The following is a 22,234-nucleotide window of genomic DNA, read 5'->3' as shown; positions in this document are numbered from 1 at the left end:
CAAAAAAAGTAAGTATTTAATAAGCGCCAGAACAACAATTTCCTGCAATAGTAATCTAGCCAGTGTTAATATAAGGGAGCAAATACTTCCATTTTCATTTCAAACAACTAAAAATATAAAATTTTAATTTTTTTTTAAAAGGTGAGAAATTAAAATTTTCTTCTTGATAAAAGAACCTTTCAAAACGTTAGTGTATTTCTTTTATAACCTTCATCCTGAAAATTTCTGAAATTTCATTCTTGAACTCATGACTCTTCATTCACGCTGATGATCCTCTTCTCTCAAGAAACACTGCCTGAGTTCACGGAGCGTCAATTGAGTGCGAGCGTAGAAAAACAAGTAGAATTGCACCCACCAGTCAAGAGAGCGAACGCCGCTGTCTATCACGCGATAGAGGTGCTTGCCAGCGTAGAAGGCCTAGGTGGATCATGCCTTGCGTTGTTGACTGAATGTTGTGATCAAGTATGGTGGTATGTCTCGTCATGTCTCGGTTCCCTTGCGCCTCCTCATGCAACATCAATATTCTTCTCTTTGAAAACACACTAAATATATCTTCTCCTCTCTTTACATTTATTTCCTTTCACCCTCACAATTTTAATTTTTTCTATCCAAATACAAAATTTTGAAAATAAAAGAATTTCAATTGAAGTATTTGAAATTCTTAGAATTTAAAATTTCTCAATTTTAAATTCTCTCGTCCAAACGCACTCTTAAGTTATTCTCTCATTTTCCACAAAATTATACTTTCATTCTACAATCATGCTCCTTATCCCAAAACAGCTTTCACTCAACAACCATGCTCCTTTCTACCTGAGTAACATAGAAGAATAAAATATGGCCAATCAAGCGTTTGTGATCCAGCCGATCTAAAAAAAAGTGTTGGTGATCCACGGAAAAATAAAAACGATTTGGAGATCCATACAGAAAGTGAAACTCGACATTAGCGCGAACATTTCAAACTCAGCATTCCAAAATACCATTTGTGCTGTTGTCCTTTAATGTCATCAATTACCAAACCATTCTGATGGGAGAGCGGTGTAAAAAGTAAAAGAACTATTATGTCTAAATACATAACAATTTGGTCACAACTTGTGTCACAACTTGTATAGGGCAATGTGCTGTTGAACGATATCATTTTTCCATACAATTACTAAAGAATGGAAAAAAAAAATATCCCTTTTACTTACTACTATTCATGTCCGTGAATGCTGCCCCTTGTTCTACACATAATAATCAAATTCATTCAGATTACAAATCAACCTCCATTAGGCTCTCTCAGTCTTCCCCTTTGTTTGCATTCTCAAACCAGTAAAAACAGTGCCCCTGCCATATATACTAAGCATTTTTAAAACCAAAAATGCGAAAAACACCTGCAACCAAAAAGCACAGAAGTTAACTGCGGCATATTGTGATTCTTTGTGTTTCCATTAACACTACACATGTACCCAAAAAGATTATACCTTCATCAGCCTGATGCTTGTTTTTGTCATCACCAGCATATGCAAGTAAATTGTATTTAGGATTCCACTCAACACTGTTCATAGCAGCCCTACAAGGAATTTGATGCACTGTTCTTCCAGTATGAACATTTGACTGTTTCATAAAGTAGTAGCAAACAAGATGCAAATTAAATTTCAATCATTTGATAGATGGATAAGCCCAAGTTTTGCAAAAGATGAGTTAGAAAACAAAAATAAAAAAATGTCATGTGTAACTTACAATATCAATGAACAAGTCTTCACTTGCAGAAGCAATAAAATCTCCAGAATAATTGAAGCCAATTGTCCGGACAGGCCATCTGAGAAGCATAACATGCCACATTTGTCACAAGAAACACGATCATTATAACCTGAAAAACAAAAGCTGAATACACAAACATGAAGCTGAGGAAAACTCACTCCAGCTTTGTGAAGGTACGCACGCAGAGCATCTCTGATATATCCCACAGACTTACAAGGGAATCAGCACTTCCAACAGCAAAATATCTGCGGCAATAACATGACATTATCTATTTATGTACTTATAGATACTTTTCTATGAAAATTAAAGATATTCTATTGAAGGAAATGAAGATAGACAATTAAAATTTTAGAATCAGATATGGTTGTGCATTTGTATACTACCTTGCTAATTGAAGTGCAATTAATGAGACCAGAAAGAACAAATGTACCTTCCTACTGGATCAATTGCGATGCAATAACAACCAGCTGTATGGGCCATGAGAGTGTCAAGAGGTCGAAGAGATGGGTAAGAGAGAACTTCCACAGTCCCTGAGAAGGTGAGCAAGTAATAAAAATATAAGAAAGTTTTCTACTTTATCAGAGTCCAAGTTGAGATTCATATTTTAGAAAGTACGAAGTCAAAGAATGATCTTACCATTTCCTGTTGTTAGAAAGAACATCTCACCCGTCATGTTCCAAGAAATCTCATTTACCTAGGAAAGCACAGGAATTATTGAGTTCATTGTGGTAAACAGCAAGGATGCTCACTTTTTTAAGTTTTGAAAATGTGTAATCATAGATGGACATGTATGAACCCCCAAAAGAAAAAGGCATAAGTTTAGTGCAATTGAGCAAAACAATGAACTCCGGAACAGTATAATAATGAAAGATGTTGAAGGAGTCAAATTTCAGGTGAGATGAATGCAAAAAGAGAAGAAAACAAAAGCTAGGAACCAGAAAACACAGGTAGTTCAGAAAGTGACGGTGTGTGTTGGGAAGCAGAAGCACTATGATGCTCGTACAGCTAGTAATACATAATATTCTCTATATAGGGTGAATCCTTGAAACTTACATTGGAGTGGATGTAGTGAAAAAACAACATTCTATCGATTTTTAAAAGACATATCAGGTTTCAAGGCATGGAAATTGTAAGTCACTCTTACTCAACAAATATAGTAGTAAAAAACCAAAAAATATGAATAAACTTAAATGAAAAATAAGTACAAGGATATATTTATATACAACATATACTAATGCGTCAACGGGCTCAATACAACAAGAATACACTAACATAAGTACAATACATGTATTTTACCAATTAAACTGGTAACAGATAATGAAAGACAAGTTGATCATAATTTTCAAGGTTCAATATCATCTCTTATCCTCGAAAATAGGCTTTAATAAACTGACAGAAACAGACCAGACAGCAAGAATGAAGTATAAACTAGATAATACCTCATAATTGAACTTGCGCCTATGAATTGGTTTGAACTTCCGAACATCCAGTATTGTTAATTCATCATCCTATGAAATACAAAACAACAGGATATGGTTTTAACATGCTTAAAAATAGCAAGAGAATCATAGACATAGTCTATTTATTAACTACAAACCCAATGATTCTAGAACAAGAACAATTCAAACATAACAGTATATAGTCGATTTTGACATATCCAGTCACCACATCAGCCCTTCAGAGCTTAAAGCAAATGAAAGGGGTTGTATCACATACCCTGTTACCAACAGCTACATGAGTCCCATCAGGTTTGTAAGTGATGTTAATATTCTCCCCACTAAGTTCCGCCTGTTGAGAGCATTTTCCACCTGCAGAAACCAAACATGAGCAACTTTTTTCAAAACCCCTCCCTCAAAAGAAAAAATAATAAATATTCTCTGTTAACATAATTTTAGATTTCCTTTAAGCTAACTCAATTAGCATTTTTTCTAATTATTCATCGACGAAAGCTTTTATCTTGCCAGTAGAAATATTTTCAAGTAAATAAACCAATTATTTGTGCATTCCAATTGCATATATGGTAGGTTTGCACGGGATTAAGAGAATATAACCATACAATGGATTACAGGTCTCCCAAATTATAAAAAGCCAATAATAAATCTCCACCCTTCTGATATGACAAATCAAAATAAATTGAGCAACTAAATGATCACTTACTTCGAGCATCCCACAAACGAACAGTCTTGTCACCCGATGCAGTTGCAATCAAATCAGCATGTTTGGGGTCCCAGCATAGCTGATCCACACTATCAGTGTGACCTTTCAATTCAATATCTTTGACCTTGCCCTACAATAAACACCCCACCCAATCACACAAAACAGAAAAATAAAATTTCTAACCACAAAATAATGAGAAAGATAAAATTGCTTACAATGACACAAAAGAAGCAGCAAAAACTAAAAGAGAATTGCAGAAAGGGTACCATACTTAACCTTCTCGATTGTACCCCCACCCCCCATATCACAACATAATGTTTCATTTCTTGCAAGAAGCCAGTGGAAAAATTCACAGTTGATCTACAACTTTGATAAGAATTTCCTTCCAGATTATACATAATTTGCAATGCACTTATTGATTTGAATTTGGTCCAACAAGTCCTAATTCTTAGACACATATTCTCTGATAGTACAGTCATTTTGGATCATGGAAATGTAATCAAAGGGCAGTGATTCTTAGATAACCCTCATCCATTATTTTATCCCAACTGACCCCTTGTCCTTCCCCTGCTCAAGATACCCCTCTAAATAAGTTCTACTCTTCCTTATGGCAACATCTTCTAAGGATTAATCCTTGGTTATATGACATTCCGATTTCCAACAAATAAAAAAATCACATGATGTCATGTTATCTCATCCACCAAAAGTAATAGAAAGACATTGCTTGAATTCATTAAAAGTTCCCACAGTAATTTCAAAGTGGAGATTATCAAACAAGATATTGATACTAAGGCCACTCAATTTTTTTCACAAACAGCAAACCTACCACATTTCTTTGTAAACATTAATTTATGCTTTCTCCATTCAAATGATGAAATCTTTATGTGGCTAATATGCCCTTTTATTCCATTAGCTCTGAAGCCATATTCAGGTACAACAACCCAAAAGACTGGCCTAGACCTAAGGCTAATATAAAAGCCCTTTGTCTCCTCTAATCCATGAAATAAAACAACATAATTTGCTGTCTCATTCTCCTGATAGCTATTTATGAGAAAATATATCAATACAAAATTTAGCCACACACAGAGAAAAAAGGGATCAATTAAGAGTAATCTTACATGCCCATGTGGCTCAATATGCCATATTCGCGCAGTTTGGTCCACGGAACCAGAAGCAAGTTTTGTGCCAATGCAATTCCAAGCCACAGAGTGCACCTATTGGAGAAAAAACAAAAATACCCATTTCAGAATTCTAACAGAAAAACTGAGAAAGGGCTTATCTTTCTCACAAACCGAAGCATTGAAGCACGAAAGTTTTGAGCTTTGAACGCGTTTACCATGAACGAGAAAGGGGGAGAGAGAAGGGGCAAAAGGGTACCTTCTTCTTGTGACCCGAATACTCTCTGCTATGGAGATTCTTAAATGGGATTTGTTCCTCCATGGTGGAAGCAACGAATCTGAGAGGCTTGACTATAAAGATTTCCAGTAACTGTGATTGCTGTGAGCAGTGTCTGATGACAGTGGAAACGCACAAGTAGGAACAGGAGGAGGAAGAGTCAGCGTTGTATTGTGTGTTCTTACCTGAAAATTTGTAGCGCAATCCTGTGATTATTAATATTATTTTAGGTTTCATTTATGAGAATTTTATTACTTTAATTAAATTATTTCCTTTTATAAAATAATTTTAACTTTTGTAATTTTTTTTTTACGATAGAGGAGTAATTTGATTTTTATTATAAGTAAATTTTATGTGTAATTTCAGGGTTTTTTTTTTCATTTTAAGTGTTATTTGTAATTTTTTATTTTGGTTAGAAAAAAAATATTAAAGTTTTATCACTTAAAAACTTCTTTGAATTTAATATACGAATAAGTTATATGAGCATATAATATTTTAAATTCACTTAAATGATTAAACTTTTCTCTCAAAATTCCTTATCCAAACACCATTAAAAACAAAAATCACTTTTTATTTGGAGTTATATATATATATATATATATATATATATATTAAATTGATCACTTTACTAAATGATTTATGAGGGACATTATCCCAAAAATCTACATAAATATAGAATAAAGTTTATATAAAAATATAAATCGCAGTTCACAATCACAATCTATAATAATTCATCTATTTAGATTCATGACTCACTATAAGAGTCCACAAGAACAAAAAGATCAAAAGTCAAACATAAATATAAGGAGAATTTGATAAACTCCGAAAGGAAGAATAAATAGAGTGCTTTGATAGTCATAAAGTTTGGCATTATTTAGGAGTTGGGATTATAAGTTTTTATAAACATTCTTTCATCTCAACCTATTGAGACATCTTTTACTAGGGACAAAATCGTAACGACCCATCGAGCACCTAAACAAACAATACCTTAGATATATGAGACATTAATGATGTTTGCGAACTTGAGGTCGGAACATTGGTGCTAGAAAGAGGGTCTAAGCCATTCTTGTCCTTTAGCTTCGACCATAAAGCTTATTTCAATAGACTCAAAGCTCTATATCACTTAGGAGTCAAGACCACATGTCATTTATAAACACTCTTCTCTCAACCTACTGAGACTCATTTTACCAAAGATAAAATTGTGACGGTCCACCAAACACCTAAATAGATAATATCTCAAATATAAAATATGTTAACGATACTTACAAACTTGAGATCAAAACATATAAATGATGCAAACTCTCAAGTTTTCGAATATGTTGCTAGATTAAGTCACTAATTTTTTATATGACTTCATTTATATTCTCACTTTTATTGCATTTTATTTGAGTTGTAACCCTTTATATCTTTTAATACACTTTGCTGTCAAGTATCTTTGGCTAGATGTACTTATCTTTATTATCATCAATGGCGTTGGCATGAGTTCCCAACATATAAGTTTTCATATCTTTATATTTGTGAATCTTCTTAAAACTCTAAATCTCTAGGATGATCTGTTTGGACCAATAACTCATAAGTATTCTCTAAATAATATCCATTAATAGATTATTTTAAGGTTATACTTAGTGACTTTCATTACTTATAGTAATTGAATACTTCAAAGAGCTAAAAATTTGGTTTTCTGTGTGAGTAGTAATTGATTGCCATTTTGAAAAACTGTATTAGATAATTAATTATAAGTCAGTGATAAATTACTTCGAGACAATTAATCAATTACGTAAAAAAAAAACAATTGATTACTCTATAACAGAGGCCCATTTGGAAGCTCATTCATTTCTAATAAAAAAAAGTCTCTGTGTTCAAAAATATTATTGAAAAACTGGTGTTACATTGGAGAAAACTGCACTCAAATCCTCTCTTTGATTTCTTGAAGATTGCTTCAAGGTTGCACACTAGAGTTTGCATGTTATTGGTACTTGATGTTGTTTGAGCAAAATAGATTTCAAGCAGTTTAGGGTAAGCATCCCTAAAGAAGAGTTGCGTAATTGGGTGCGGTATCCCAATAATGTTAAGTGAAGTGTCTTGATTGTATAATTAAGTTGTAGTGAAAAATTTCTCTCAGAATTGATTGAGAATTAGATATAACTTTTAGTGGGAAAGAATGAACTAATATAAAAATTAATTGTGCAAATTTATACATCATAATTTCTTTAAATTTTGTTTTATATATTGTTATTAATTCAGTTGAGTTGTTTCTTAAATATATTGAATTGTACCCACCAAGAGAATCATTGAAAAAAAAACATGAGAGACAATCCTATATGTACAAGTGTGGCCTCTCTATAAATGTGACCAACTAGAAACCTTATAGAGTTTGTTAATTCTATATAAATTTATCACCTATTTTAAGAGTCCAAGGAACTAGATCAATATAAAAAACCACCTGAACAACCAACAAAGATTCACATTCAAGCGAAACACAATATTAGTCCTTGCTTTATGGGGTCCAATTGACGAGAGACCTCTTCACCGAAAAAAAAAGCCAAAGAGGCAAGAAAATGAGCTGCTAGATTACCATTTACCAGTTCTCTTTGTGAAAACCATCTTGCTGGTAGATGCAAATGTTAGTAATGAATCACAGTCATAAAAAAATTCCATGAGTGTAACTTCTTCCCTGAACATTTTGAATCACCATTCACTCATAGGTTGAGGCACATCAATGATAGATACTCCAGTCATTTTTACTTTTTCTTATAAAAATGTCTGGACAAGTTAACTTGTCATTTTTACCACGAGTCATCAATGATAGTTAATTTGTTGCCATTTTTACTTTTTCTTATTTTAGTTTATTGATTGATGGGTTCTTAAAGAAGGGAAAGTTTACTCGTATTCTTATCTCTATTTCTACATACATTTATTTCAAAAAAAATATTTTTTTGCTCTTTTTCTTCTTATTATTTTTATCTTGACGGGTAAACCTATTGAAGAATATTTTCTTAAAAATATTTGTAAGATAACCTATTTGACAATAATTGCAAATAAATGCTCGGGAGAATTTAATTCAAGAGTTTAAACTCTGGTGGTAACCATGATAAAGAAAATTTGAAGAAAATGCAAGAAGAATTAGTAATTGCTTCCAAAGTGGTATCATAATCAGATATTTTTTTAGCATGCAGGAATAAAAAATAGTATGAAAGAATTTATAATAACTTAAATAACAATTGAATTAGATTCCCTTAACTCACAACTCACAATTAGAGTTTTGGTAACATGCAAGAGAGTAAGTATGTATATATAGTCGTGAGAAAAATGATATAGTCCAACTTCCATTTCATATGTATATATAACAACGAGGTTCTTATATGCTATAAAACCTTCTTCTTCTATGTATACACACACGAGCCATATATGGAGATGTTATGAACCATCGATGGCAGGCTTAATTACAGCATAGAATAGTACATTATAAAATACAGTGAAGAGAACCAGACCAGCAGCTAAAGTTGTAAGGAACGAATCTGAAATTTCTAACTTCTCATCATTGCGACTGGCTTGCTCTGTGGGAAGCTTCATGTCCGAAACTGCAAAAGGTTCAAGTATTTCACTATATATGAGTTCGGGACATGTTCAAATCCAGAGTAGTTATATATATTTATAAATCTTTCTACAGATACTGTTGATATATTATGAAAAAGCATTAAATAAAATAGTAAATGCTTTTAATTTTTTGAAAACTTAAAAAACATTCAACTCTGTTTTAGAAAATCTTATAAGAAGAATTAATTTGTTTTCTTTATTTCATACACAGCCCTTCGGTACCAGTGAAAAACATGTTCAGTTACTATTGTTTGGAAATAAAGTGATTGAGGGTAACGAGAATTTATATATAAAAAAATATATAAAGATACCATATTAACAATTACTTTTTTTTTTACAAATTTAAATAATACTAATAACTCAAACACTGCAAGAATTAGTCAATAAGTTATGCATTGAGGATAAAGTTGACTTCATGGTGGAAAAAGAAAATAAAAGAGAAAAGATATTGTAAGTTCAAATTCTCTTATTAACAAAAATTAATAAATTAATAATTAATATTTATTTGTCGATAAAAAAATGTTTCAGATGATAAAATAAGTAAAGATGAAAAGAGTACCTCTGAGTTTTGGAGTGGAGACTTGTTTTTTATTGGAGAGAGACTGGATTTGCTCATCAAGCTTTTTGAGTGCTTCTCTGGCTTTATCTGGGTCTACCTCATATTGCTGTGATTGTGAATCTTCCTTCACTGCATGAACTATGCCACGAGAAGAAGAAGAAGGGTTTGTGAAAAACCTCTTGTACTTAAAAATGCCTTCATTAATATTGTGTACAAACAGTGGTGGTGGGTGCTTGTAGAAGCAAAGAAGCTGCATGGAGAAGAACATTTGAAATTGAATATGGGAATTGGAACTCCTCATTCACTGTTCTCTCACTCAAATATCCAAAACACAACACGAGCAAAGGAGTTGAAGATAATGTTTTTTGTCTTTACCTTCAAGCGTGACACTGACCTTTGATTTTTCTAATGTGAGTATTTTGGTAACTAATGTATTGAGATATAATTAAGTGCGTTCTAGTCATCTTACAAAAATGGACTTTCACATCTATTATTGGCCTCCTAATAATGCACTCATCTCAAATATTCAATAAAATTTTAGCTGATGGGTTGGTAAGTTTTTGGAAATTTTATTTCATACACGCCCTTTTGAGGAATTTAAATTTGGAAAAGAAAATAAAGAAAATGTAATTAAGTTACACATATGATTGGACATATCTTTCCGCTTCTACTTATCATATTAAATAAATGTAACACAGATTTGCAAAAAAGAAATGTAGATTTTATCGATTTAAATATAATGCATTAATAATTAATAATACCCAGACAAAAAAAATACATCTAGTATAATTTTTATAAATATATATATATATATATATATATATATATATATAGAGAGAGAGAGAGAGAGAGAGAGAGAGATTTTTATATGTAAGAGATGGGTTATTTTTAAATCATAATAATTTTTTTTCTTTATAAAACTCTATCTTTTATGCATTTTGTTTTTATCTTAATCTTAATAGTTATAAATCTAAAAACTACAAAATAATGTCAACAACAAACTTAATATGAAAAGGGACAAAAGTGGAAGGATAAAATAATCTTACAAGGTTCTTTTAATCATATATTTATTTATCATAAAATAATCTTACAAGGTTCTTTTAATCATATATTTATTTATCATAAAAAGTATATTCTTCATAAAAAGTAAAGGCTGTAATTTTATTGAAGGATAAATTTATGCTCAATTTATAGTCCTTATAACAAATAGACTTTTTTTCTCTAAAAAAATAATATTTTAAGTAAAATATAATGAATGTGAGATTAAATCTTAAAAATAGATTAAATATAATTAAATTATGAAAGACTAAAAATTAGTTCCATAACCGATTCACATAACTTAACCTAGTAAGATATCCCGAGGTATGACATAAAGCCAAAGATTTTAATTATAATTTATAATGATTATAAAAAAAAACCTTTAAAACAGATTTAAATAAATAAATTTGTTTCTTATGAAGTTTAATCTACCTATTTCAACCTTTGTTCCATGCTTTTAGTAACAATAGTTTTAATTTTCATTAAGTTATATTTTGTTTTATTTGATTTTTTTTCTTCTCATTAGCCTATAAGCTAGTCTATTAACTCATGTAGAAACAAGTAAATATTATCTAATATTTTTTTTATATAAAATAAGCCTTTTTAAATAAAATAACTTGTTAAACAAACTTTTTTAATTAAAAAAAATATATTAAGGGAAGGTATGCCTTATTGCAGGTGAGGGAAAACTACCATTCTGAGAAAAATCTATACTGGAATTTATATATCGTCACCAATAAGAGAAGTATAATGATCGAATTCAAATCACAAGCTACTATGAACAAAAAGAGTAAAAGACGTATGTGTTAGTCATATTAAGATTATGTTTGGAAAAATATTTTAATTATTTTTTAGTTTTTCATTAATAAAAAAATATGTTTCACGGTTTGATAAATAATTTTTTTGAAATATTATTTTAAGCAATATTTTTTAAAATGGCTAACTTATAGTTATTTTTATATTTTTTTTATTTTTATTCTTATTATATTTATTCAATTTCTTAATTATTCTTTTTAAATAAATTATAATTTATTATTTTGATGTCATTTTATACTTTTCCATTTCTTCAACAAACAATTTTACATTAAATATATAGTTTTGTCACATATAACTTAAGATCATAAATTATATAAATATAACAATCTATTTTAAATACCATCAAACATATTTATCAATTGACATATGATTAATACATCTTATCAAGTCTCTAATTCAAATCTTGGATAAGTATATAATTGTTAGATATTTAAAGGAAAAAGTTTGTCGTTTATCAAAGTTTTATCTAATCCGAACAAGATTATTTCAAATAGAGAATATATGTAATTTAAACAAAAAACAATCTATTTAAATGAGTTTAATGATAATGTATTAATAATATAAAATATTTTTATATTATCACTTAATTACAAATCATGTTATTGTTAATATAATTTTTAAAATTATTTTATAAAAATAATCAACTTATGATTTATACTTAAATTATAATATAAAATTATTTTACACTTTTATAATTTTTTCTCTCTCTTTAAATAAAGTTTGATTCCACCCATTTTCTTTTTTCTCGAAGACTCAACTTATTTTTTATTCCTATGTGATTTTGTGCAATATAATAAGTAATAATAGTAAAATAAATAAATAAAATATAGTTTATTACAGTCTTGAATCTTAAGATTCACATGAGTTGTTAATAAAATGTTAGAAAAATAGAAGAAAGAAAGAGAGAGACAGCGTAGGGTAACTGAAAGAGACGAAGGAAATGAAGAAGTCTTCGGGAAGCGCAGCTGACAAAAAGAGGGTGCGACGCTCATCCGCACCAGATCCCACCTCCGACGCTCCTCCTAGGGTTAGGGTTTCTAATTCCCATCTCAATTTTTCATTCTCTTTACTCTGCTGCTCTCATTGTTAATCTGACTCAACGTGTTTTCTATTCCATTTTCGTTGCTACGGAAATGTCACTGATCAAATTTTCGATTTCAATTTTAGGGTGGGTTTAGGTTTCAGTAATGTACTACAATCATATTTGAAATGAGTTATGGCAAAAGCTATTTTAATTTGGTGTGAATGTGATAGTGTCCTATTTTTAGCTCAATTTTTTATTGGGTTTTTTCTGTGATTATATTTGTTTTTTCATTTTTCAACTTCACTAGTGTTTTTAATGTAAAAGAGAAATTAGGAAAGCTTGAAAATGTACTGTGGTTGAGTTGTTATTGACATTTGATCTGGTAGATTTTTATAGATTTATTTGTTGATTTAGACTTCATGTTCAATTCATGATTTTCTGAAACCTTGTACTATGTGTCTATGTCATTTTGCGGGTCATGTTCAGTTGTGCAATGCTGTTCAGTTTTGCTTTTTTGCCTCTTTTTAATTTGTGACTGTGTTGGTCTTGTTTTGTTTTCAGAAACAAGTTGTCAAGAAAGATGTGTTCCAGGTTTTTGCTGAGAAGGTTAGAGATCATAAGGAATTGGTTTCAAGGTGGGCTGTTCTACAGGAGACGCGTGTTGAGTATTTTAGAGGGAAGGATTTTGTGAGCTTCTTGAAAAACCATCCGGAGCTCAAAGACGTCCTAGAATCAGATAGGAATTTGGAAACAGAGGAGATTGCCAACATTCTACTCGCAAAAAATCTTTTAGTGCGCTGTGATCGTGTTGTGAAAACTGTTCGTCCTGGGAAGAAAAAGCTGTCTACCTGGCCTGCACATTTAGAAATTTTCCCTGTAAGTGTTTTTTTTATTTGGTTTCGAGTTTGAGCCTTCTTTCTGCAATTATTGACGTGCAATGATTACATCAGAAAGTTCAATATGTATGTGCTTGAATGTGGATCCGTCGATATCTCAGAAATTTCTCACTCTGCAATACTGACCTGTTTGATGTTTCTTTTTCGATTCTCAGACGCTGTTAAAACCCCTTTTTTTTTCTTCCTATCTGGTTTGGTGTGATGAGGATTAGGTTTCTCAGATCGCTTCTACAGGATGAGGGTTGGAACCGAGATCGAATTATGGGGAGAGTCTATAAGATGAATTGATTGAAGTGTTTTAAGAGAGAACTACATTTGGCGAATAGCCGATTATCATATTACTATACTGTTCAAAGAGAAAACTAATAATAAGGGGAAATTTTCTATGTTGGAAACTTATGGTCACTCTCAATGGACGGCTTAGGTCTGCCTATGCCTGATATAGTTACTTGTGCTATGTTGAGAAATGGATAACCTGATGAATTCATAGTTATTAATAGTGGTGCTAAAGTGCTGTTGTGGAGTGGAGCAGCCCTAGGCTGCTACTGAAAAGCCACAGTAGAATGTTTTGCTCCTTTCCAGTGTCATTTTGGGGTTTTTAGGGGGTAAAAATGAGATTTTACTCCCTTTTCAGACCTTAAATGAAAGTTAGGTCTTTTACTAGTTTCCCTCTCAGTTTTGAAACATCCACACTCTGAGCTCAGAAGGATACTCACCCACTGTCATTGGAGACCCTCTTATCTGACAGTTTTCCTGTGACGGTAAACCTTTTCCGATGACCATAACCTTCTCTTTTGTTTCTGGTTGAATTCTGTTTGTTTCCAGCCACATTCTGGTGACCACAACCTTCTCTAAGGCTGAATGCTCTTAGATGAGTCTATTTTTTTGCTTGATATATGTGTATGACTCATCATATCATATACCGAGACAATTGTAAGGTGTATTTGTGGTGTTTAAATGCATTTTCTATGTTTTTTTAGGAGAAAATGCATTTTCTATGTTAAAACCATCATATTGTATGGTTTTTTCTCCTCTGCTGTTTACCCGATTAGGTTTCTTTCTGTGTTTGAATCTAACAATTTGATTGTCTTTGGCAGGAACAAGTATTTTCTGAAAATGATGCTTTTTTTGCATGGACGTTTGTAAAACGCCATCCACTTTGGCAGACACTCCTCTCGTTTTTCTGGCCTGTGTTAACATTGGCTATTTGCTTATTTCCTGTGTACCCTCATCGCTGCAAGCTATTGATACTTTACTCATGTGCCGGGATCCTTTTCCTCATCCTCTCTCTACTCTTGAGTAAGGTTTTCTTTCCTTTAATATTTGATTGTTTTTGCCTAGTTTAATTACCCTCTGATATGTTGCATGAATATGGCTTTGGTACTTTATTACCAACACAAAGTACCTCGATTTTAAAAGTTGAACATATGAATGTGTTAATATGATTTTTTAAATACTATAAATGAATATACAATATTTATATATTGTTGTGAAAACATCTACTATAAAATAAATTTACAAACTTGCCTCTTACATTTCCCAAGCAAGGATGAATGGGTCTAATTAAAATATAGAGAAACAATCATGGAAAAATTGAAAGGTTAAAAATATCCAAAATCCCTAAATATAACTGAAAAATTGTCATTTTTTTGGGAGGGAAATGATCTATCTAATACCTAAGGCATACCTAGCTATACATGCATCTAGTCTCATTAGAATCATACTCAACCATATACATTTTTTTTAGAAATTAATTTTTGATTAGAGGTGGCTAATTGTCTGAAATATGCTTATTAAGTGCACCACATCCTGCTTCAGTGCTTCCTTGGGCCTCATGTTTTATGTTTTAATATTGTAGTAAGAGGTACAATATTTGGCGCTTTATATATTATTCTTGGAAAGCGAATCTGGTTTTTCCCTAACATCCTTGCCGAGGAAGCAACACTGCGGGAGTTGTTCAGATTTTGGCCTAAGAAAGATGAAGAGGAAAAGCCCAAGTGGACAACAAGACTTTTCTATGCTGGGGTAGCTGTGCTGTTCATATTATTGCTGAGGCATCATGCACCCGATGAAGCTGCCAGAGCAAGGCAAGTCCTAAATATAGTGGATGGAATTTATCCATCCATTTTCAGCTTAAATTCCTTTCTAGTTGGATCTATAAACCCATAAAGGGAAAACTGTTTGTAGTTGGTTTTTCTAACTGTTACATGTTGCTTTGCAGGTACCAGAAGAGGGTATCTAACATCATTGATGATGTTCTTGAATGGTCTCCGACTCTAGCCTTGTCTGGGATGATGGATAAGCAACAAAATGTGGCTAATGCCACAGGGTCCGCCGATGCGAGCAAAAATGGACCGGAGGATGCAGCTCCAGCCGATGGTGACGATGCAAAAGATTTCATGGAACAGGATAATAATACTGAAGAAGTCATAAACGATGTGGATGATGATAAACATCATGATTAAAGGTTATCATATACCTAAATGAAATATATTTAGTGACTAGATCACAATTTTCCTTTTGAGTGTAAAAGTACCATGTATGAAATAATAACAGTAAAAATGGTTCTTCGCCTTCAAATCGATGTGCTCTTGAAGGATTGTGTTTTTCTTCCTCGTGCTTCTCAATGCGGTTGACGGGCTGATCTCTCGCGTTACCTTGCTTTATACTATGCAGATAACTTATGTTCATGTCAAAATGGAAAGGTAAATTAATGAAGAAACATTTACATTAAGCCGATTCCCTAACCTTAATTTGCTCAAGCCTCGAGTTTTTGAGGGGTAAAAAAATTGGGAAGTCAACGAAGAAATATGTAGAATTAAAGTTATAATAAATAAATATAACTCAAAATACAATAATTAAATTTTGTAACCAATAAATGTTTTGAAGATACAAATTATATTTGGAATTTATCATAAATAATTTATATTGTGATACAAGGTTATTTTTAATCATCAATAATTTTTTTAAATAATTGAAATTTATTCTAGAAAATTAATATTGAAACTCTCAGTTACATGACCTTCCTCTCGTTTAGGATGATGTCCCCTTTCTCTAGGCTAAATGGTGACTGTTCTCTTCAAATGATTCCTTTGTATAGCAAAGGTTCATGACTTCCTTTATAAATGACACATTGTAGACATTAAGTATTCCTTTGACTTCCTTCTTATTATGGTTAGTGAGATTCGTCGTCAATAGTTACGATACATTCACCACCTCATGAAATGTACCTCTTAACTTTTCATCTACTTCATCAATATTTGAAAATTTAAATTAATTTTTCCAACAAAAATAACTTCTAAAAATGTTCATTAAAAAATAACGAGTAAAAATGCTTATAAAAAATAGTTCCTAAAATCACCATCATTCAAAGAAGATTCGGATTTATAATATAGACGTAGATTTTTATTTATTTAAAATAAATTAATACAAACACTTCCTTGTTATACTGTGGAAAGACATCCATTAAAAGTAATGAAAAATGTGATTATAATCTTGCAATATTAGTGATAAATACTATTCAAATAACTTCTCGCTAATAGATAGATTTTAAAAAAATACTTTATTCATCCCATAATAAGTGTTATCATATATTTTTTTTTACACAGGTAAACAAAAGTTAATAAATACATAAAAGATAAATAATATTTCACAAAATTAATCTTATTATTAATATCAGATTGAAAAATTAAGACCACACTTATTAAAAAATATTAATGAAAAAGTTTTAATGTTATATTAAAAAGTTAAAATAACACTTATTTAAGACTATCATATGTTAAATTGAATCAATTAACATCATTGTTTGATAATAATAAAAACATTAACTATGTGTGATCTTTTATATTTAATGCTTATCAGAAAAACACATTAGAGATTAGCAAAATAAAAAGGATAAAAATATCAAATCACACTAGTGGATAAAGAACTACAGAAGTTATCAAATGAATTTCTCTATTGCAAGACAGTACTGCACTTTTGTTATAAAACTAATGAATGATATGCACAAAAATAAAGCTTAACTGGTAACCCCTTTTAAAACTCAAACGTGCGTCTTATTTTAAGATTTTGATGGGATAAAATAAAAAAAGCAAACTTTATGGGGACAAAGTATATCCCTTTCTAAGCCACAGGACACAAAATACTATCGAAAGAAATAAAAAAAGAGTAAAATGTAGTACTTCCCTCCGCAACCAGTGATCCATAATATCATACAAAATTATAAAGATTTAAATATTTTTTTAATCTCTTAAACGTGAGTCTTAGTTTTTTAATTATCTAAATTTGAGGTTAATTTTTTAATCATTAAAATCCACAAAATATTTTTTAATTCTTCTGCATAGTATAAGTTAAATGTAAACTAAAAGATCTGCTATTTGTAACATTAATAATAATATTTTTAGTTTATATTTTAAAATACACATCTAAAAAAAATTAAAAACTATCATAGAAATCAAGTCAATATAAAATTTAAAAATCCATTAACCACTTTAAAAACCAATTAACCCAAAAAATCATACTTTAAAATATAAAATAAAAAAAATTAAATTCTAACTATTAAAAATGACAAAAATTATAAATATTTTATTTCTTGTTTGACTCACTTTTAAAAAAAAATAAAGAAAATATTTTACAAATTTCAAGAACAAAAAAAAACTTCGAATTTAAAGGACTAAAAAAAATGACTCAAATTTAAAAAAACTAAAAATATTCAAGTCAATTATAAATCATTTTCATCTTTGATAAATTTAGCGAGAGCTATAATCAAGTTTAGATAATAGCATCTTTATTCTTCCTTTATACCTACTCACTTATAATACAAGAATATTCGGCCGATTGTCCCATGGCCACTTCAACAAGGCAAACAAAGTCATGGACGAGAAAACTTTTCCTTTTCATCTTTGCTACAGACAATGGAAAATTAATTTTCTTAAGAACCAATAAAATACTAAAAACTGAAATAACAAAGGGCAACAAATGATGTAATAGCATGTTTCATTATTCTATGATGTCTTACGTTAACATTAACAACCGGTTGAACTACACAAAAGATAAACCAGTCAAACGAGTGTTGGTACACCAAGAGTTTTTGTTTCTCCATACTCCATAATCTTCTGACCTCTGACCATCCTTCCATTCCATGTTGGTTGAAGTTGCCTAACCACTAAAAAACTGTACAAAATGCAAAAATGAGCAAAGAACGAAGGATTGATTGACTGATTTCAACAGAAATCACAGACACCAATCATCAATCATTCTTCCCCCCCCCCCCCCCCCCTAGTATCATTCACACCACAAACACAAGAACAAAGCCAAGAATGATTTGCCGCTTGGCACATATATTGCCAAGAGTGTTTACAGATAACCAAGGTATTTACCAAATGTCACTAGGATACAAACCAACCTCGGCCTCTAACCCCCCATCAATTGTGGTTCAGCTGCTGACCTGAACAGTCCCTTTCCTCCACTCTTTCACCTGAGGATGAATGGTACACTGAAGATTGCAATCCATTATGGTTATGGTAGGAGCCACTGCCATTTTGGTAACTGGGTGCTTCGAACCTGCTGTTGTGCACTTTTGATGCTCTTGCATCTTGTTGCATGTTAGGAGAATTCCAGGTTTCGGCAGAGTCAGAATGCAAAGGTTCAGAACCAGATGAACTAATTGATTGGACAGAATCAGTACCATTATCCTTTTCCTTGCCTAAGTGGTTTGAGCCCTCACCGTCAGTTTTCTTTGCAAATCGTCCTCCGGTACCCCTTGCCCTTCTCATAGCATGCTGATGCCTAGATTCATGAAGATATGGCTGTGTACACCAGATGTCAGCATATAGCCCAATAGAGGATCCCAAAACGTTAAGAAGGACACTAGTAATAGTAGAACCAAATTCTGTCCAATGTTTGTGAGCATGTTATGCCCTTTCAAACACAGAATCGCGTTTAGCAGATAAGTGAACAAAACTTTTGAAGCAACTAGGTGACATAAAAGTGGATAATAGAATAGATCCACGGGTTATTCACACACAAAAAAAAGCTATAAAACCGAGGAATTCAACAATATCATTGTTAAAGAAAACAGAATATTGCCCAAAAATGGATTTGCATGGAGAGATGGACCTGAATATGAGAAGGAAGCTAATCAGGTCAGCCATTGCTCCTGTAGGGACCTTCTCATCATTTAAGACCCAAACAAACTTCTAATAATTGGGCTTAAGGAGAATTACTAGTTATAAGGTCCACAAATTTTCTACTTACATTGTATACCCTTTATATATAACTTTCCCAGACATGTTAAGTTTATTCAAGTCCCAATGATTTTTCTTTTTAGATCAGCACAGAATAATAAAGTTTAGTACACCAGTACAGTAACATGCAACAAAGCTGAAAAATATATCAAAACTAAAATGTGGTTAGATATCACTTGTCCAAATGATAAAACAGTGCCAAACTACAATAGTTAAAAATAATAAAAATGCATAAAGGCACATCAGCTCTGGTGCATTAGTACCTTTCTAGATTTTATGAGCTTCCTTTCAAGCTCAGCTTTAGCACGAGCCTGTCTTCGCCTCAGAATTCCTTGGTACTGTTTGGCATTCACATACACAGGTTCTTGAGCCATCTCAAGGGGCAAAGGCATTCTGGCATGAGGCATTCCTATAAAAGGAGCATATCCCTAATGGTAAAAAAATCATATAGTTATTTATCTCTCTTATCCAAATATCACCATTGCTTTAAACAAGACAATATACTAAACAGAATGAAACAAATTTATCATTATGACAAGAACATATCCCTTCTGGATTATGTACTAACCACATTTCTTATCAGACTAATTTGAGAAAAATGCAAAACACTGGAATCAGTAATTATTATGACTATGACCTATATATGCAATAATCATTAATATTGTATTAACACAGATTAATGTCACATACCAACTGTTGGTGACCATAAGCTGCCATCATGCCCCCATAATACGGATCCTGGTAAGGATTTGTAGAACATGCCTGCATCAACAGAAAACGAAGAGTCCAATCCATTCCAAAGGCAAGCAACTATAAATTCTATAACAGATTTTTTATCAAAATGATATGCATAAATCAACAACAATTTATGCTATCAAACAAAGTCATCAATATTTGGACCATGTATATATCTTAAAAAAGTGATAACAACAAAGGCAAAGACTAACAATTGAATGACCAACAAGTTCCAGCTGTGGTGTCTGAGTAAGGCATTCTTCACGCATGGATGGTGGAGATGATGCAGTATGCTGCATCCCTTGCTGTTCTTGCTCATAATTTCCTGCAAAGAAAAAAATTAATGTTTTAGTACTTGGAAGAATCACAAAGGTACATCAAATAAAACCGGAAGTGCCAATTCATCTGATTATATTCCCTAATTTCATCATTTGTCTTAAACTAGTTACATGATTCTCTAAAGCACCTGTTTCATTAGGAGCAGCAGGCTTCGAATCCTTAGTGGCATCATCATCTTCCTCATTCATCCCGCTATTGGACAAAGACTGGCCCTCTTCATTGGATTCAGAATCACCATTAGGGCATTCAAGAGACGACGAATTGGACGCATTTGCCCCAGCCATTGTTTGGGCCATGGGATTGTACCCAATACCACGCCACCAAGGCTCAGAATAAACACCGCCAGGTTGAAAGGAATGAGGATCTGACCTCAGCCGATTTGCAGTTTCAGACTTGGACTGCATGTCTTCAGATCCCTACAAAAGCAACAACATACATAATAATTACATAAATCTTATTCCTTAATCCTTACACTGAAACAAAGCCAACTGATACTAAAACAACACTGACAACCTTCATAAGATTAAATTCAATCTCAGAAACAAAAAATATGATAAAAACCATCCAGCAACCTCAAGTGAAATTGACCATCATGATTCATCATAAAAGAAAACAAACTAATAGAAAGTTACAAAACTGGTATTGATTTTGTGTCACTAGACCATACATTAGAGTTGCAAAACTCTTGAAAGACAACATCTCTCAATTAATAGCTACAGCTATAGATAGATATAAGCCAGGGGAACGGAAATTCAAACACTACTAATTTTTTTTAAGGCATATTTAGTCAGACAACCAAACATAACCACAGGGAAACCATAGCACACATCAACAACATATGCAGTCTAACTGTCGGCCGGTGCCAGACAATGAACAACACACTACCTACGAAGCTCAGTTTCACAAATTTTCACCAAATTCGTCACTTGACACCACCCCCAAAATCCCCAATTCTCTCCCTTTTCTTCCCACATTCACAATCAACCCTAGCTCAGCTAAAATCCCCTTCCCGCCATGAAAAAAAAATTTCCATGATTCCATTCAAGAATTCCCACATCAAAACTCAATCAGTCACCAAATTCTCCGACCCATCATCAAAAATAAAAAATTTCAGCTCTGAAGAGCGAACCCAAAAACCCTAATCCCAAAAATACCCAGAGAGACACGAATCACGCAATCAAAGCAAATCCCCAAATCAATCAAGAGAAAAATTGAACCAAGAAAATCAAAGCACTCACTTACCCAGAGAAGAACAGAAAACCCTAGATTTTGGGTCCTCAGATTCTGATAGAAAATTCAAAGGAGCTATCTTGATTCCTCTTTTTCTCTCTTACTCTCTCTCTTTTTCTCACACACACACACAGTTCTCTCAATTTAGCCCCAGAAATTAATTAATAGTAACAGCACCAATAATAATAGAGAAAATTAAAATAAAAATTGAAACTTTTTAAGTTTTTTTAAAAAAAATAGTAACATAAACATAACATCTCACAAAAGTCTTTGTTTGGGTCTTTTTAAGTCTTGAGTCCTCAAAGCGCATTTTCCCTTTTACTTTTCAATTAATTAATTAAATTATTATTCTTTTACGCTTCGGGAGACGAGGGTGATGATGACGTCACCTACCTGTGGGGTCCGCGCGGACACGTGGAGGAGGGCAACCGGGAGTGCCGGTGGCGGGAGAAGGTACGCTGTG

At 32.0% G+C, this 22,234-nt stretch overlaps 4 protein-coding genes across 5 annotated transcripts; 1 reads left to right on the top strand and 3 right to left on the bottom strand.

Moving 5' to 3' along the window:
• Nucleotides 1–1,040: 1,040 nt before the first annotated feature.
• Nucleotides 1,041–5,488, bottom strand: LOC100782507 (THO complex subunit 3). Its single transcript, XM_003532154.4, has 11 exons — nucleotides 5,275–5,488; nucleotides 5,016–5,111; nucleotides 3,898–4,027; nucleotides 3,457–3,548; nucleotides 3,180–3,248; nucleotides 2,377–2,434; nucleotides 2,171–2,270; nucleotides 1,899–1,985; nucleotides 1,720–1,798; nucleotides 1,461–1,593; nucleotides 1,041–1,370 (listed from the first exon to the last, which is right to left on the bottom strand). Exons 1-11 carry the CDS (start codon nucleotides 5,335–5,337, stop codon nucleotides 1,336–1,338), a joined length of 942 nt encoding a protein of 313 aa, XP_003532202.1. The 5' UTR covers nucleotides 5,338–5,488; the 3' UTR covers nucleotides 1,041–1,335.
• A 3,119-nt stretch (nucleotides 5,489–8,607) lies between these two features.
• Nucleotides 8,608–9,790, bottom strand: LOC100783048 (uncharacterized). Its single transcript, XM_003532155.5, has 2 exons — nucleotides 9,449–9,790; nucleotides 8,608–8,873 (listed from the first exon to the last, which is right to left on the bottom strand). Exons 1-2 carry the CDS (start codon nucleotides 9,747–9,749, stop codon nucleotides 8,710–8,712), a joined length of 465 nt encoding a protein of 154 aa, XP_003532203.1. The 5' UTR covers nucleotides 9,750–9,790; the 3' UTR covers nucleotides 8,608–8,709.
• Nucleotides 9,791–12,164: 2,374 nt separating this feature from the next.
• LOC100784481 (uncharacterized) lies at nucleotides 12,165–15,802 on the top strand. Its single transcript, XM_003532158.5, has 5 exons — nucleotides 12,165–12,329; nucleotides 12,888–13,202; nucleotides 14,320–14,521; nucleotides 15,081–15,309; nucleotides 15,444–15,802. The coding sequence occupies exons 1-5, from the start codon at nucleotides 12,243–12,245 to the stop codon at nucleotides 15,685–15,687; spliced, it is 1,077 nt and encodes a 358-aa protein (XP_003532206.1). The 5' UTR covers nucleotides 12,165–12,242; the 3' UTR covers nucleotides 15,688–15,802.
• Nucleotides 15,803–18,200: 2,398 nt separating this feature from the next.
• On the bottom strand, nucleotides 18,201–22,026 carry NF-YA07 (nuclear transcription factor Y subunit A-7). Of its 2 annotated transcripts, none has more exons than XM_003532156.5 (6): nucleotides 21,784–22,026; nucleotides 20,669–20,957; nucleotides 20,415–20,527; nucleotides 20,158–20,229; nucleotides 19,731–19,895; nucleotides 18,201–19,029 (listed from the first exon to the last, which is right to left on the bottom strand). In XM_003532156.5, the coding sequence occupies exons 2-6, from the start codon at nucleotides 20,943–20,945 to the stop codon at nucleotides 18,646–18,648; spliced, it is 1,011 nt and encodes a 336-aa protein (XP_003532204.1). In that variant the 5' UTR covers nucleotides 20,946–20,957; nucleotides 21,784–22,026; the 3' UTR covers nucleotides 18,201–18,645. The 2 variants fall into 2 exon arrangements, with proteins under 2 accessions (XP_003532204.1, XP_006586181.1); XM_006586118.4 differs by having other exon boundaries at nucleotides 21,780–21,969.
• Between the last annotated feature and the right edge of the window lie 208 nt (nucleotides 22,027–22,234).

This window comes from Glycine max, chromosome 8 (genome assembly GCF_000004515.6).
Source record: "Glycine max cultivar Williams 82 chromosome 8, Glycine_max_v4.0, whole genome shotgun sequence".
Lineage (NCBI taxonomy): Eukaryota > Viridiplantae > Streptophyta > Magnoliopsida > Fabales > Fabaceae > Glycine > Glycine max.
The sequence above is the reverse complement of the archived record's forward strand: the minus strand, read 5'-3'. Positions and strand labels throughout refer to the sequence as shown.

What these genes read in the sequence shown, in the direction of transcription:
- NF-YA07 (XM_003532156.5), bottom strand. Translation starts at nt 20,945, where the DNA reads ATGCAGTCCAAGTCTGAAACTGCAAATCGGCTGAGGTCAGATCCTCAT. An exon ending in AACTTGTTGGTCATTCAATT is followed by an intron (nt 20,230 to 20,414) that starts GTTAGTCTTTGC and finishes CTGTTGATGCAG; the next exon opens with GCATGTTCTACAAATCCTTA. An exon ending in CTTATGGTCACCAACAGTTG is followed by an intron (nt 19,896 to 20,157) that starts GTATGTGACATT and finishes TTTTACCATTAG; the next exon opens with GGATATGCTCCTTTTATAGG.
- LOC100782507 (XM_003532154.4), bottom strand. Translation starts at nt 5,337, where the DNA reads ATGGAGGAACAAATCCCATTTAAGAATCTCCATAGCAGAGAGTATTCG. An exon ending in GCAATTGATCCAGTAGGAAG is followed by an intron (nt 1,986 to 2,170) that starts GTACATTTGTTC and finishes TTATTGCCGCAG; the next exon opens with ATATTTTGCTGTTGGAAGTG. An exon ending in CGTACCTTCACAAAGCTGGA is followed by an intron (nt 1,799 to 1,898) that starts GTGAGTTTTCCT and finishes TATGCTTCTCAG; the next exon opens with ATGGCCTGTCCGGACAATTG.
- LOC100784481 (XM_003532158.5), top strand. Translation starts at nt 12,243, where the DNA reads ATGAAGAAGTCTTCGGGAAGCGCAGCTGACAAAAAGAGGGTGCGACGC. An exon ending in CCTCCGACGCTCCTCCTAGG is followed by an intron (nt 12,330 to 12,887) that starts GTTAGGGTTTCT and finishes TTTTGTTTTCAG; the next exon opens with AAACAAGTTGTCAAGAAAGA. An exon ending in CATCCTCTCTCTACTCTTGA is followed by an intron (nt 14,522 to 15,080) that starts GTAAGGTTTTCT and finishes TTAATATTGTAG; the next exon opens with TAAGAGGTACAATATTTGGC.
- LOC100783048 (XM_003532155.5), bottom strand. Translation starts at nt 9,749, where the DNA reads ATGAGGAGTTCCAATTCCCATATTCAATTTCAAATGTTCTTCTCCATG. An exon ending in CTCCACTCCAAAACTCAGAG is followed by an intron (nt 8,874 to 9,448) that starts GTACTCTTTTCA and finishes AACCTTTTGCAG; the next exon opens with TTTCGGACATGAAGCTTCCC.